This window comes from Trichosurus vulpecula, chromosome 6 (assembly GCF_011100635.1).
Source record: "Trichosurus vulpecula isolate mTriVul1 chromosome 6, mTriVul1.pri, whole genome shotgun sequence".
In the NCBI taxonomy this organism is placed as follows: Eukaryota; Metazoa; Chordata; class Mammalia; order Diprotodontia; family Phalangeridae; genus Trichosurus; species Trichosurus vulpecula.
This window is the reverse complement of record NC_050578.1, coordinates 277,660,045-277,673,137: the sequence shown is the minus strand read 5'-3', so window position 1 is coordinate 277,673,137 and position 13,093 is coordinate 277,660,045. Positions and strand designations below refer to the sequence as shown.

The window sequence follows — 13,093 nt, the reverse complement described above, 5'->3', positions numbered from 1 at the left end:
ACTTGCCCAAGGTCACACAGCTAGTACGTGTGTCAAGTGTCTTGAGTTCGGATTTGAACTCAGGTCCTCCTGACCCCAGGGTCGGTACTCTACACCACCCTAGCTGTCCCTGTAATAGCCAATTCTTGATGGGGATTTCTAGCAAGCCTCTAATTTCCTCTCTGTTGTTAAATTCTGAGCTCAGTTTGTATTTGTCCTGTCATTAATTTGTCACTTTGTCAGTGTGTGTCTGTTTCTATCTAGTGCACTGTGAATGAGTCTATTACTTTGTACAATTTAAAATGCAGGCAGCCAGAGATTCCTAAAGACTGCAGCTAGGGAAACAGATACAACTTTACCTTGTAATTTCTGGTCTGACCAACTCGGAATTACAGTGGAAACAGAACTAACAACATTTTAGCAGATTCTGGGATTAATCATTTAAAAAGTTTGGAAATTGCTTAGTTGGAATTTTGGGAGAGAACTGCTGAGACCGTAGATCACTCCAGGAGCTCTCACCCATGCTGATCACTCATCATTCCCCACTTCCTCCCCAGAGTTAAGAGGGTATCTCAGTATGGGAATCTTTAACAGCCACAAGGGTTCTTGTTAACTCCTCTCATCCCAGATCAAATTAAGAGAAGAGAATGCAGGAGAATTGTAGGGAAAACTTAAATCAAAGGAGGGGAGGGGCAGCAATTCACAGACTGGCAGTGATACTGCCAGTCCTGTGCCCCTGGGCCCCTTGTAACCCACCCTTCTAGGCAAAGCTTGGAAATGTCACCCAGTTCCTACACATTCTGCCCACCCTGTCCCAGCAGCTGCAAACGGCCCCAGGCTCAGTAAATTCTGCCGTTGTAAGGGAAGGGAAAGGTGGATGGATCCGGCCTGTGGGAAGCATTCCCTAAGCCCAGCCTCCAAGAATTATCATCATCGGGAAACCAGCCTCTGCTCTTGATAACTTCATACTTCTCTGTCCCAGTTGCAAACTGTATTTTATCTCTGTTTGACCCATTTCCTGATTTGTCAAGAGAAAATGATAATGGTGGTTGTTATGGGATCAAAATGATGTGATGATTGTGAAACGCTTAGCATCATGACTGGCATAAGTTAGAAACATTATTTTTAATGTCATTATTAACTTTGAAGTGGTTTTTAAATACCAAAGGAAGTTGAATAATTTCTAGATGTGACAATCTGGAAATGCAGTTGGTGTCGTCTGAATTTTACTGTTTCTGTATTTCTAAAATTGCATTGTATTTCTCAAGTTCTCTTATATTGTAAAATTTGAGAAGACTGTTGTGTGGTAGAAATGGTATTATAGCCATTTCAATCTGATTTTGATATATATGAATTGAGTTTTTAAAAAAAGGATGTGATAAAACTTTGATAATTTGAGAGTTATATTTGGTTATAAACAAGGAATGATAACAATCTTGATATTTAATATGCTAGCGGATTGTCCATTATGAGAATGTATGTGGTGGTTTGAAGTTACAGTGTCAATATATTAATGACAAAATGAATGATTCTCTGTGCAAGATGATTTAGAAATGCATTCACCTAAATTGATAATGGGTTGTTTCAAGTTTTTAAATACCCAATAATATTTAGGACATTGTTACATTTCTAGATAGTGTAATTTGGCAAACAGATGTGTCAGTAATATTGTTGCAAAAGCAATTCCTCTTGAGTTATATTAAGATGTTTGGTGCTGGATTAAGAATCGAACAAAAAAAATAGGGGTGCGATTTTCAAGCCTGTTTCACCTAAGGAAAGGCCTGGTAAACTTCGTTATTGTGATAAGGCTAGTTTAATTGGGTATGTTCTTCTTGACTTATAAAAACGAAGTGTCCTCTCCATTACAACACCTTTTTGACTAAAGAACTTTGTGATATCTAGGAATTTTGTATAAGACTTTGGGAATAAGGACATTTTACACCAACTTAGTTTTAACAAATTCCAATGTTTAAAGGTTTATTTTTGCTTTAAGGAGGAAGAAAGCGATTTCTACCATTTTAAACCTCATAAAAGTTTAGTGATTATTCCTCTTAACATCAGGATAAATTTTAACTGTTTTTAAAGAAGGGGAAATATTTCTAGAAGAAATATTTTGAAAAATCTCGTGTGATTTTTTAGAAGGCCTACTCTAAATTTGTAGTCATTCCATGGCCTAAGCAAGAGTTAAAATTAGTGTTTGAACTTATGTCTGGGGAGTGGTGCATGTATTTGGAAAAATATGGGAAGAAAGGGAAACTTGGTAAACAGTAAAGGCAAAGGACTGGTCCATGTCACCCTACTAACATGAGTATTAGAGAATCTGTTATTACCAGAGACAATTGCTGTCATCCATTTCAATGGACATCAATCTAGCCACTCTTTTGAAGCTAAAGGAAATCTATTGTCAGATCAAGAGGCAAGGAGGGCTGGGGATGAGGAACCTAAGCATAGCAGCCCAATGTTGGTCCTAATTCCTTCCTTCCCTCCGAGTCTACCACCTCCCTCCTTCTCTAAGGAAGAAGAACAGAAAGCCCAGAAGTTAGGGGCCCAGAAAGGAGGTCAGGGGAATTGGTTCCTCCCTGATAGTGGAGAGGTCCTAAATAAGGCAAGTATGAGACAGGCGTTGCAACATCTCCATCAGGGCAGCCATTTGGATGTACAGAATCTGTGTGATGCAGTGCTAACCCGGTTTGTATCACCTGGTCTTTATACTCTAGGGAGACAATTGGTAGAGGGCTGCCTTGTGTGTCGAAGGACAAATAAGTTGGCTCAACGTCAGTCTCCTGAAGGAGGAAGACCCCCGGGAATCAGACCTTTCCAAAGCATCCAGATTGACTTCACCGAGCTGCCCCTGGTTGGTCATCTCAAGTACTTGCTGGTCATGGTTGACCATTTAACCTCGTGGGTGGAAGCATTTCCACTGACCCAAGCAACAGCTCTGGTCGTTGGCAAAGTTATCATGGAACAAATTCTTCCTAGATATGGGTTAGTGGAGCAGATAGACCTGGACCAAGGAACACATTTTACCTCCAAGGTCCTCCAGTCCCTAGTACAAGCCTTGGATATTTATTACCTGGGAGTTTCATACTCCCTGGCATCTTCCTTCCTCTGGTAAGGCGGAGAGAAGGAATCAAGAAATTAAGAGACAGCTCACTAAATTAACTTGAGAGACCCAACTACCATGGACCAAGTGCCTACCCTGAGCACTTCTTAGGATGAGAACTAAACCCCGGAAAGATAGTGGGCTGTCTCCTTAAGAGCTCCTTTTTGAGTATCCATATCCTGTTGTGGGGTTGGGGGGTGGTGGTGGGGGTGGGGGTGTGGGGCGGTAGCAATAAAGAAGAAAGTTGCGATCCTATACTGGATTGTAAGGATAGATTTCTAAGGAATTATGTACATTCTCTGGTGAGGCATTTAAATGTGTTGCAGCATAAAGGACTGATTGCCCAGACACCACCTTTGGGGTTCCCGGTTCACAAATTTCAACCTGCAGACTGGGTCCTGATCCAGACTTGGAGAGAAGAGAAACTCACTCCATCCTGGGAAGGACCGGTACAGATCCTGTTAACTTCAGACACAGAGGCTGGAACCAAGGAACGTGGTTGGACACACCACACATGAGTGAAAGGACTGGTGACCCCTCCTGCATTCAGGAGAACTGAAACTGCACCTCTGGCGAAAGCCACCTACCGGCTGGGTACATGGACCCTGAACCCCTGCCCGATCACTCAGGATTCTCATCCTTCTAAGTGTGTTAATCCCCTTCCTACTCTTATTAGTATTGGTATTTGGCATCTTTGTTTGTGATTCCCGCCCCCCCCCCACCCACGTAATCACTTTACTTGTAATCAAAGTGTAACACCATGGGGATTCCCTTAATACTATTTCTGATCTGTTCTGTGACTCCTGCATAACCCCTCCCGATACCCTGGTTGGCAGAAAGAAATGTTTGAACAATTAATGGAGATTGTAGCTCAAAGTTCTAACTTAACTAACTGCTGGATCTGTGGCGGGCCCCAGAGACTATCCCAGTGGCCTTGGGTCCCTGTTCCCCTGAAACCAGAATGGCTTTTTAGTAATAAATCCATGGTCAGTAATGAAACAGGCTTTTGGGAGGATTGGGAGGAGCATTCCTGGGACCTTGCTGAGGAGAGGAAGGGAGTATACTGCCTGAATCAAACAGGAGGGAAAACTGTACTAGGAGAAAGCCATTGCAAATGGACCTTCACAGGAATTGTAAGGGTAAAACTATGCAACTGTACTAAAGTCCAGCAAGAGTGGAATGAAAAGGGTACACAGAATACAAGTTGTAGATGGGAGGAAGATGTAGCCCTCTGGAAATGTCAATATTGGAGTGGGAGTGAAGGTGGACCCTTAGGACCCCACGATTGGATTTATTACCCAATAACAGGGAATTACTCTGATATATATTGGTATAACCAACCAGCCTTGAGAGGACATTACTAGATTTGTGGTTCTACTGCTTACACCCATCTCCCACTTGACTGGACTGGAGTATGTTGTATTGGACGGGTCTGCCCCAAGTTCTTTTTCCTTTCAGAAACAGAAGGAGGTCACCTTGGGGTAAGGTTGCATGACAACCTCAGTCAGGACCGATTGAAGAGGTCCTTAGGTACCTCTATCGCCGGCACAGGAGATGCAAATGTGTGGGGAAGTAAATGGCCCCCAGAGAGAATCATCCAAACCTACGGACCAGCCACTTGGGCTCAAGATGGGAGCTGGGCTTACAGAACCCTGATTTATATCCTTAACAGATTAATTAGACTCCAGGCAGTGATGGAAATCATTACCAACCAGACGATGAAAGCTCTAGATCTGCCAGCAGACCAGGCTACCCAGACTAGGGAAGCTATTCTTCAACACAGACTAGTCTTAGACCATCTGTTGGCTGAAGAAGGCAGAGTATGTGGAAAACTAAACCTATCTACACGCTGTGTAAAAATTGATGATAATGGGAAGGTGGTAAGGGACATTACTAAGGATATAAGAAAACTAGCCCATGTCCCTGTTCAATCCTGGTCCTCGCCATTCAGCACCTCCTGGTGGTCCTGGTTCAGAGGAAGCTGGTGGAAGCAAATCCTATGGTTCCTCTTATTAGCAATTAGTGGCATTATATTATTACCTGCTTGTCTCCCCTGCCTGATTCAGTTGATCACCCAGAGAGAGACTTCCTCTCTAAACTGGTCCGATTAGAGGTCAGGGCAGAGGGGTCCACCAGGATGATGATCTTGAGGAAACAAGGGTGGGTAGAGTAAGAGGACAAAATTGGGCCAGATGGATTAGAGGATGATGATGAGATGGTAGAAGAATTGTACCGAGAATGGTATGAGAGGGCTTCAATGGATAAATAAGGGGAGGGATTGAGTGGGATGCCATGAAGACCCCTCAAGGGACCTGGACACATGGCATCTGTATCTGGGCCCGCTTTGGCACCACGTCCAGCTTTACTGCGAGAACAAGATTAGCGACAAAATGTTCCAGGAAGCCAAAGATATATGGTCCCGCTTGCAAAATTCCCAAGGCCAGGGCCTGGAAGCGGGGGGCGGGGTGGTGGCGTAGAATTGCACAGAGTTTGCAGAATACCGAGTTTGCAAAAATAACCACACCTGCTTGTCTCGGACTTTTTCATTGTTACTGGGGTAGATTTCCGCGTTTAGATTGTACCCTCAAAGCTCATGACTCTGAGCCAAGAGAAAGGGGGTTGGGGAGGGGGAGTTCCTGTTAGGACCTCCAAAGGAATCTGATCCATGCTTAGTGCGGTCTTACACTGAGCTCGCGCTGTGAATCGCCCATTTTCACAAGACTGTAATAAAACTCTTTTCTACTTTCTACCTTGAGAAGCCTCTGAATTTAATTTGGGTAAGGGTTGCTGTCCTACACATATATAATATAGGGGACACACACCACACACACACACACACACACACACACACACACACATGCATGCTTGAGGCACAGTGGATAATGAATCTGGCCTGGAGTCAGGAAGATCTGAGTTTAATTCTCATCTTGGACACTTCCTAGCTGTGTGACCTCAAGCAAGTCACTTCATCCTGTTTGCCTCAGTTTCCTTATCTGTAAAATAAACTGGAGAAGGAAATGGCAAACCACTCGGGTCTTCAGGGGGCAATCCCAGCTCTCTGGTTGAAATTCGGAACTCTCACCGACTACATCCTCTTTCCTCCCTGCCCTGCTGTGTCTGCATTGCTGCTGGCCAGCACCACAGATGGGATTTGGCTGGGCATTGTCACAGGGCTGCCCTTGCCCTCCCAAAGCTTCTGCAGAAGGCATAGTGTGGCTGAGGGGGCCCTGAACTGGGAGGGAGGCAACCTGGGGCCCAGCTCTGGCTCTCCCACTGACTCACTGTGGCATCCTGGGCAAATCGCTTCAGTCTTTCATGCCTGGTTCTTCAGCTTTAAAAGCCAACTTTTGGGAGTTGTTACTAAGGAGCCAATCAACGGTTACAGTCCTTGAGTAAGTGATTCAGCCAGGGGAGACATCAGAGATCCAGTCTCCAATTCTCTAAGTTTGGGAAAGGGAAGCCCAGAGAGTCTCCCAGGCTCAGGCTGGAAGCCAGGCCTGCAGCTCCAGGGTCAGGATTGTCCACTGCACCAAGACCAAGCCAAGGGGGCCCAGTGGAGAGTGACTTCAGGAGCAGAGACTGGGGACTCCTGCAGAGAACCCCACAGGGCTCTCCTTTAACCTAAGCTAGTAATTAGAAAGCACCTACTATGTGCCAGGCACTGTGCTAAGCTCTTTACAATTATCTCCTTGGCTCCCACAACCCTGTGAGGTAGGTGCTATCCTAAGTTTCATTTTACAGTTGGGGAAACCCGAGGCAAATAGGGCTGAAGTGATTTGCCCAAGGCCACCTGGCTAGGTCACATTCGCACTCGGGTCTTCCTGAATCCAGACCCAGCCTATCTCCCCAGCTCTAAGGATAACCATTCCAGTCCTGCCTTGCACAAAGCCCTTAAACAAGCTGGGCCGCCACCTGCTCTTCTATCAGACAAGCAGTGTGACCCTGATGGCTCCCGAGAGTCCTTCTCAATGGGCCTCTGGTCATTCTTGTGGGGGTGGGGCCTGGTTAGCCAGTCTCACCTACCGGGTTTCCTCTGACTTGTAGATCTCCTGCCCCCTCCTCTGCCTTCTGTTTGGGGGCTCTGAATGGGCACTCCCTCAGGGTCCTGGCTGACACAGCAGCGCTTCTCTGCCTGTTGACCTTGCAGGAGTGTGAGGAGGGGGCTGCAGCACACACACTCTCCCCTGGCTATCTGTGCCCCGCTGGCTCCCACCCCCCACTTTGGCTGTAAGCGCCCTAAAGCCAGGTAGGTCTCAGGGGCACAGTGGTGATGGAACACGAACCCATCTCTGGGGCTGCTGTAAAACTCAACCGAGATAACCCTAAGCCTTCCAGTGCAATAGAAACGTGAGCAGTGATGCCCCACCTCCCCCCAGAAAGCCTTTCTCCATCCCTCCGGGTTCTGGGGCCTTCTCTTGGTTGGCCACCTCCTGTCCAGCCTGGCTACAGCTTTGCACGTTCTCCCCCGCTGGACTGAGCTCCTCGAGGGCAGGGACTGACATTTGCCTCTTGGATCCAAGGCCTAGCGCACAGTAGGTACGTAATAGAGTCTGTTGACTGATGGGTCTGGCTGGCGTTCTCCACTCTCCTAGAACTTCCCTGGGCCCTCCCCCAGACCCTCTGGCTGCTTTCATCGCCTTGTGCACGTCACATCCAGAGTCAGAATTAGGAGGTGGTGGGGCCTGAGCAGCCTCCACCATGACAGTGTTTCTATGAATATTAATCTCATTTTATTCTCACAGCCGCCCTGGGAAGTGGGTGCTGCTCCTCCCACTTTGCAGATGAGGGAGCTAAGGCTGAGGTCAAAGGACTTGTCCAGGGTCACACAGCCAGTGTGTGTCTGGGATTAGATTTGAATTCGGATCTTCCTGAGTCCAGTACCAGTGTTCTGTCATTTGCTAGGCCCCCTAGGTAGCTGCCAGTCCACCCATGCACAGAGAGAATTAATTCCCTATTAGAACACAACCACGGTGGTCCAGCTTCTGCAGAGCGGAACCCTGTCCACTTTGGGCAGCTCCAACTGGCAGGCATCCCTCCTGACCTCTGGCCTAAAGCAACTTGTCTGCGCCTGCCCAGGTTCACTGCCATCCCCACTTCGAGCCCTTTAGCCCTGATGGGCCTAACTCTGCGCACCACCCCCCCCCCCCCGCCCCCCCCCCCAACTCCCAGCTTCTCCAGGCCCAACATTCTCCTTTCCCTGTCCTTCAGGTGGCTGAACTTAGGGCCCTTCCCATCCCCTGCATTAGACTATAAGCTCTGAGGAGCAGGCAGTGAGTCCTGTAGGTCCCTGTTCCCAAGGTCCAGGACCACAAAGTACAGTTGTAACACAAGCTTCTGGATGTTTTCCTTTCCCCACAGCCTGCGCGCCTGACCCTTGGCCACCCTTCATGCTCAGCCGCTCCTCACTCTCTCACCCTCAGGGGCTCCCAGGCTCCCTCTTGGGCTTTTGCTTGCTACTTAGCCAGGGCTGCCTTACCTAGTCGGCAATTTCCCCTGGTTCTGATCCAGGCAGGACCTCACAGCCAGGGGGTTCTGGGTCTGAAGGCACGACCGAGGGGCCACCTCATGCCCACAGCTATTCCCACCGGCCGGGGTGGGTCTGCTCTTTCTTCCTGCCCCTTCCCTCTGGCGGGAATTTCTCAATCTTGCTCTTACATTAGATTTCACGGGGCTGGGGGACCCTCTCCTACCAAAGCAGATAAGCCTGGAGCACAGAGCAGTCCGAGCTGGCCCTCGAACCTGGGCCTTGCTGATCCCAGGGCGGCCCCTCCTCTCACACCTTTAGGGAAGAGTTTGGCCTCTGTGGGCCCATTCCCTTCCTGCTCCCCAGGCAGCAATGACTAAGTATCGGCCCTGGGAAAGGGGAGAGGCAGCTGCCAATGACCTCTGACCTCCAGCCAATCTGGGGACAGCACCCAGCAAGGCCTCCTACAACGGGAGCCCCAGCCCCACGACTCAGCATGCCCCCAGCTCCACCAAGTGAGACGTTCAGCACACATCTGAAGGCTTTATTCGGGGGGGCCCAGGTAGGAGGGCAGCTGCTGCCCTCAGACCAGACTGGGTGAGAAGGGAGTGGCCGGTAGCTCCAGCTATGGCTTCACCGGTATAAGAAGTCGGCCTGGATGTTGGCGGCGATCTCGGCTTCCCACTTATCCCCGTTATTCAGCAGTTTCTCCTTGTTGTAAAGCAGCTCCTCATGGGTTTCCGTGGAGAATTCAAAGTTGGGGCCCTAGGCAGAGGGACGGGGAGTTGTGAAGAACTGAGGATGCCCCTTCCCCCCCACACCCCTCCTCTGACTCCCGGCCCTGGCCTGCTAACCTCCACAATGGCATCAACAGGGCAGGCTTCTTGGCAGAAGCCGCAATAGATGCACTTGGTCATATCGATGTCGTAGCGGGTTGTCCTGCGGCTGCCATCTGCCCTGGGCTCAGCCTCAATGGTGATGGCCTGCAGAAGGGAAGCATTAGCAGCAGAACCCCCACCCCCACCCCAACCTCTTGCACCCCAGTGCCTCACCTGGGCCGGGCAGACAGCCTCACAGAGTTTGCAAGCAATACACCGCTCCTCCCCCGAAGGGTAGCGCCTCAAGGCATGCTCCCCTCGGAAGCGAGGGCTCAGGGGGCCCTTCTCAAAGGGATAGTTGATGGTGGCAGGTTCCCGGAACAGGTAACTCAGAGTCATCCCCAAGCCTACGAAAAAGGAAGAGGTTCCTCAGCTAGGCTGTCTCCCTCTCCCCCTGGGGTCTCCTCAGCTGCTCCCCAGCACTCGGCACGTACCTCGGAAGAGCTCCGTCCACAGCAGGGTCTGTGCCGCTCGGTCAGTCACGGACTTCATGTCCATGGTGGACTCCTTCACATTCACATACTCTGGAAAGAAGGTGTGTCAGTTTGTCAGGGAAAAGAGAGGAAGAATGGACAGAGAGAGGACTCAGATACAAAAACACTCTCCCCAAAATGAGGTCCCTTGACCCTCATATAAAGGACTACAGTGTCCCTGGTCATCCACAAAACCCACTATGCAATCTATTCTATTTACTAAGGCAGGAAAGTGAACAAAGGCACTTTAGTAAGATTTTTTATCAAACCTCAGGTCACCAGAAAAAGAAATCACCTGGATGATCAGCAAACAGGATTTTTGGATAAACTAGGCTTACTGCCCTAAGTCACCTGGCCTTGCCACAGTATCAACTCTCTAAGGATATAGTGGACATACCTCAAAGGGTCTGGGATGGGGTCACCTGCTGAGTGAGGTGCTAGGAATGAGCTCTTAATAAAGAAAGATTCAGGGTAGAACGTTTTCTGCTGTGCTCAGGGTAGGGGACGTCTGGAGGGGACAGTGCCAGCAAAGCAGGCTGATGGGTCTGGAGGGTCTCGGTAGGTCCTAGAAATTAAGCACCTGCTCTCCAGAGCTGAACTCTCTGACTGTAAGCTGCCTGAGGGCAGGGCCTGTCCTCTTCCTGCCCCTGACACTCCTCTGAAGAAGCTGCCACCAGGGCACACACAAGCACACAGAGCCCAGGATGCTTGGCCTGGGATAGACCACTGTTGCTGCTGCCGTGGCTGGACCAGAGAAAGCGGATATCTGAGGATCTCCAGGAACCAACCAGGCCAGAGCCATCACTTTCTGGAACATGAAGCTCAAGCCTGGAGAAGAAACCTGGCCAAGGCCCCAGAGGGGGCGCATTTAGGGGCTCTGGGGCAGCAGGGACACTGGCCCAGGTTCTTGGAGGCCCACTGCCCTTTTGTCTCTTGGGATGCTCGACATCCTGGGGCAAATGCTAGTTGGCATCATGCGGGCCTGTGAGGGGTGTGGTCCAAATCTAGCATTCTGTGTTGTGTCTAGAGGTCTCTGGGGACTGGTCGAGGGCACTGGGCTAAGATGGTGCTGAGGCCTCCTTCCTTGCCAGCAGGAGAGCAAAGCCTAAGGACCTTCTGGGAGCTGGGTCCCCTTATCCCTTAGTCCTGTATGGGAGAAGCAGGGTAGAGCCTAGGGCCCCCATCCCGCCCCTGAAGATGTGAGGAATGGGCCTAGAGGACCCCTCAATGAGATCCTGGCAGCAATCAGGACACAGCTGGCACTTATGGCCCCTGTCCGTCTGGCTCTGAGCAAGTCACCCCAAGCCTCTGAGCCCCCGCTTCCCCATCTGCCCCCAAAAGCACTAAGAATACCAGCAGCTGTCCACAAGAGGTCTGGAGGAAGCACCCCACCAACGCTCCAGAAATGGGACTGGCTCCTGGGACCCCCTTTGCTAGGGTGCCAGGTGCACAGTGGATGGGGCAGAGGCCGTCCTGGGCCACTCCACCATCTCTGCCCTGAGTGGATGCAGAGAAACCCTGGACTGCTCTGGGTGGGCTGGGTCGGAGGTCAAAGGTCCCCAGGAAGAGAGTGGGGAAAGAAGCACTGCTGTCTGAGGACCAAGCCCGGGATACTCACTGTAGGAGGAGTCGGAGGAGGGACTGCTGTGTAGACCTCTGGCCAGGCCTGGGCAACGGGCTGGTCCTGGAAGAAGAGGCAGTGGCATTACCGGGCCCAGGTACGAAGAGCCTCCCGCCCCCTTCTCCCAATCCCTGTGCCCGCCGCTGGGCTCGGCCTACCTGCGCCTGCGACCCGGGAGAGGACCCGCAGCAGAGCCATGTTAGGGCCGCTCATCTGGGAAGAGAAGGGGGAGCCATGGTCAGCTCCAGGTCGGGCCCCACCCCCACAGGAGCCCCCTCCAGCCTTCCGTCACTTGCACATTTGTTCAATCCCTCACTCGTCTGCTCATTCCTCATTCATTCGTTCGTTCGTTCATTCACTCACTCCTTTGCTCACTGACTCGCTTGTTCATTCATTTGTTCAGCATCCCTTCACTCATTCATTCACTTGTTCACTGATTCCTTCCCTCCCCCCTCGCCGGCTCACTCGGGGTCCTGGGCCAGATGAGGCGCCCCCTCCCCCTCAGAGCTGGAGGACCCTGAGCCCGAGGCCGTCGGACCATCTGGCAAGCCCCCGGGGGTGGGCAGCGCCCAGTGTGCCCGGCAGAGCCAGGCGGGGAAGGGTCTCGGGGGCCCGCGGAGGGGGGTGTGGGGGCGAGGCTCCGCTCGTGCCCTTGGACGTGTCCCTTCCATCCCCCGGAACCCAGCCCGATCTCTCCGGGGCTGAGAAGGAGGGGAAGGAGCTGGAAGGCGGAGAGGGAGCAGAGGAACCACGTCGTAACCCCTGACCTCTGACCGGGCCCCCGCCCCCAGGCCCAGCCGTGCGCATGCGCACTTTCAGGGTGACCCTCATGCTCGCAGCCTGAAGGACGCCCGGAGCGGCCTCCTGCGTGGCCCAGCCGGAGCAAGAACGACCGACCTGGCCCCGCTCGGCCCCGGCCCCGCGCCGCTCTCTCCCCTTCCCTCCCCGGCCCCATGAGCTGAGCGCCCACCTCAAGGAAGCGTCGGCGCCGCCACCGCAGCCGCTGCTGAGCCTCTGAGCCGGGTCCCTCGGGGTGGGCGGAGTGGGGCTTCTCCCCACCCCTCTGTCATCGCCGAGCCGCTTCCATTGGAGCACCGGCTTGTCACTCAGACGCGCAGGGCGGAAATGGAGAATCTTGATTGGTCGAGACGCAGGAAGCGGAGCCACAAGCTCTACTCCGCAGAGGATTGGCCGAATTCGGAGCCGCGCAGGAAGCCAAGCAGGGGGGCGCCATGTTTGTCGGGAGGAACCAATGAGCCAAGGTTCTGCGGTCACGTGAGGGGCGGGCGCCGCCGGGTGTCACGCGGTTAGCTTCTCGGGGGCGGAGCAGGGGTGCTCGTGGGTGGGGCGTGATAGCTGTTACGGGGTGGTCTCAGTTTCTTGGTCTGCGAAGTAGGCACGTGGAGTCACCTTGCCGTGTGCAGGCCTCAGTTTCCGTAATTAAAAAGTAAAGGAGGGGGAGGGGTCTCTGCTCACGTCCGAGGGTTCTCGTCCCCGCCCCGGGTGCCCAGGTCGCCCCTCCCCGCCATTGGGGTCCCCCGAGGCCTAATCCGGGACTTGGCGCGTGAAGCGGCC

General features: G+C 51.8%; 1 protein-coding gene across 1 annotated transcript; it reads right to left on the bottom strand.

The window, feature by feature from the left end:
* Nucleotides 1-9,069: 9,069 nt before the first annotated feature.
* NDUFS8 (NADH:ubiquinone oxidoreductase core subunit S8) lies at nucleotides 9,070-12,565 on the bottom strand. Its single transcript, XM_036763881.1, has 7 exons — nucleotides 12,489-12,565; nucleotides 11,677-11,731; nucleotides 11,516-11,581; nucleotides 9,859-9,948; nucleotides 9,599-9,771; nucleotides 9,401-9,529; nucleotides 9,070-9,311 (listed from the first exon to the last, which is right to left on the bottom strand). The coding sequence occupies exons 2-7, from the start codon at nucleotides 11,729-11,731 to the stop codon at nucleotides 9,180-9,182; spliced, it is 645 nt and encodes a 214-aa protein (XP_036619776.1). The 5' UTR covers nucleotides 12,489-12,565; the 3' UTR covers nucleotides 9,070-9,179.
* Between the last annotated feature and the right edge of the window lie 528 nt (nucleotides 12,566-13,093).

What these genes read in the sequence shown, in the direction of transcription:
- NDUFS8 (XM_036763881.1), bottom strand. Translation starts at nt 11,731, where the DNA reads ATGAGCGGCCCTAACATGGCTCTGCTGCGGGTCCTCTCCCGGGTCGCA. An exon ending in CTCCCGGGTCGCAGGCGCAG is followed by an intron (nt 11,582 to 11,676) that starts GTAGGCCGAGCC and finishes CTCTTCTTCCAG; the next exon opens with GACCAGCCCGTTGCCCAGGC. An exon ending in CTGTTGATGCCATTGTGGAG is followed by an intron (nt 9,312 to 9,400) that starts GTTAGCAGGCCA and finishes CCCTCTGCCTAG; the next exon opens with GGCCCCAACTTTGAATTCTC.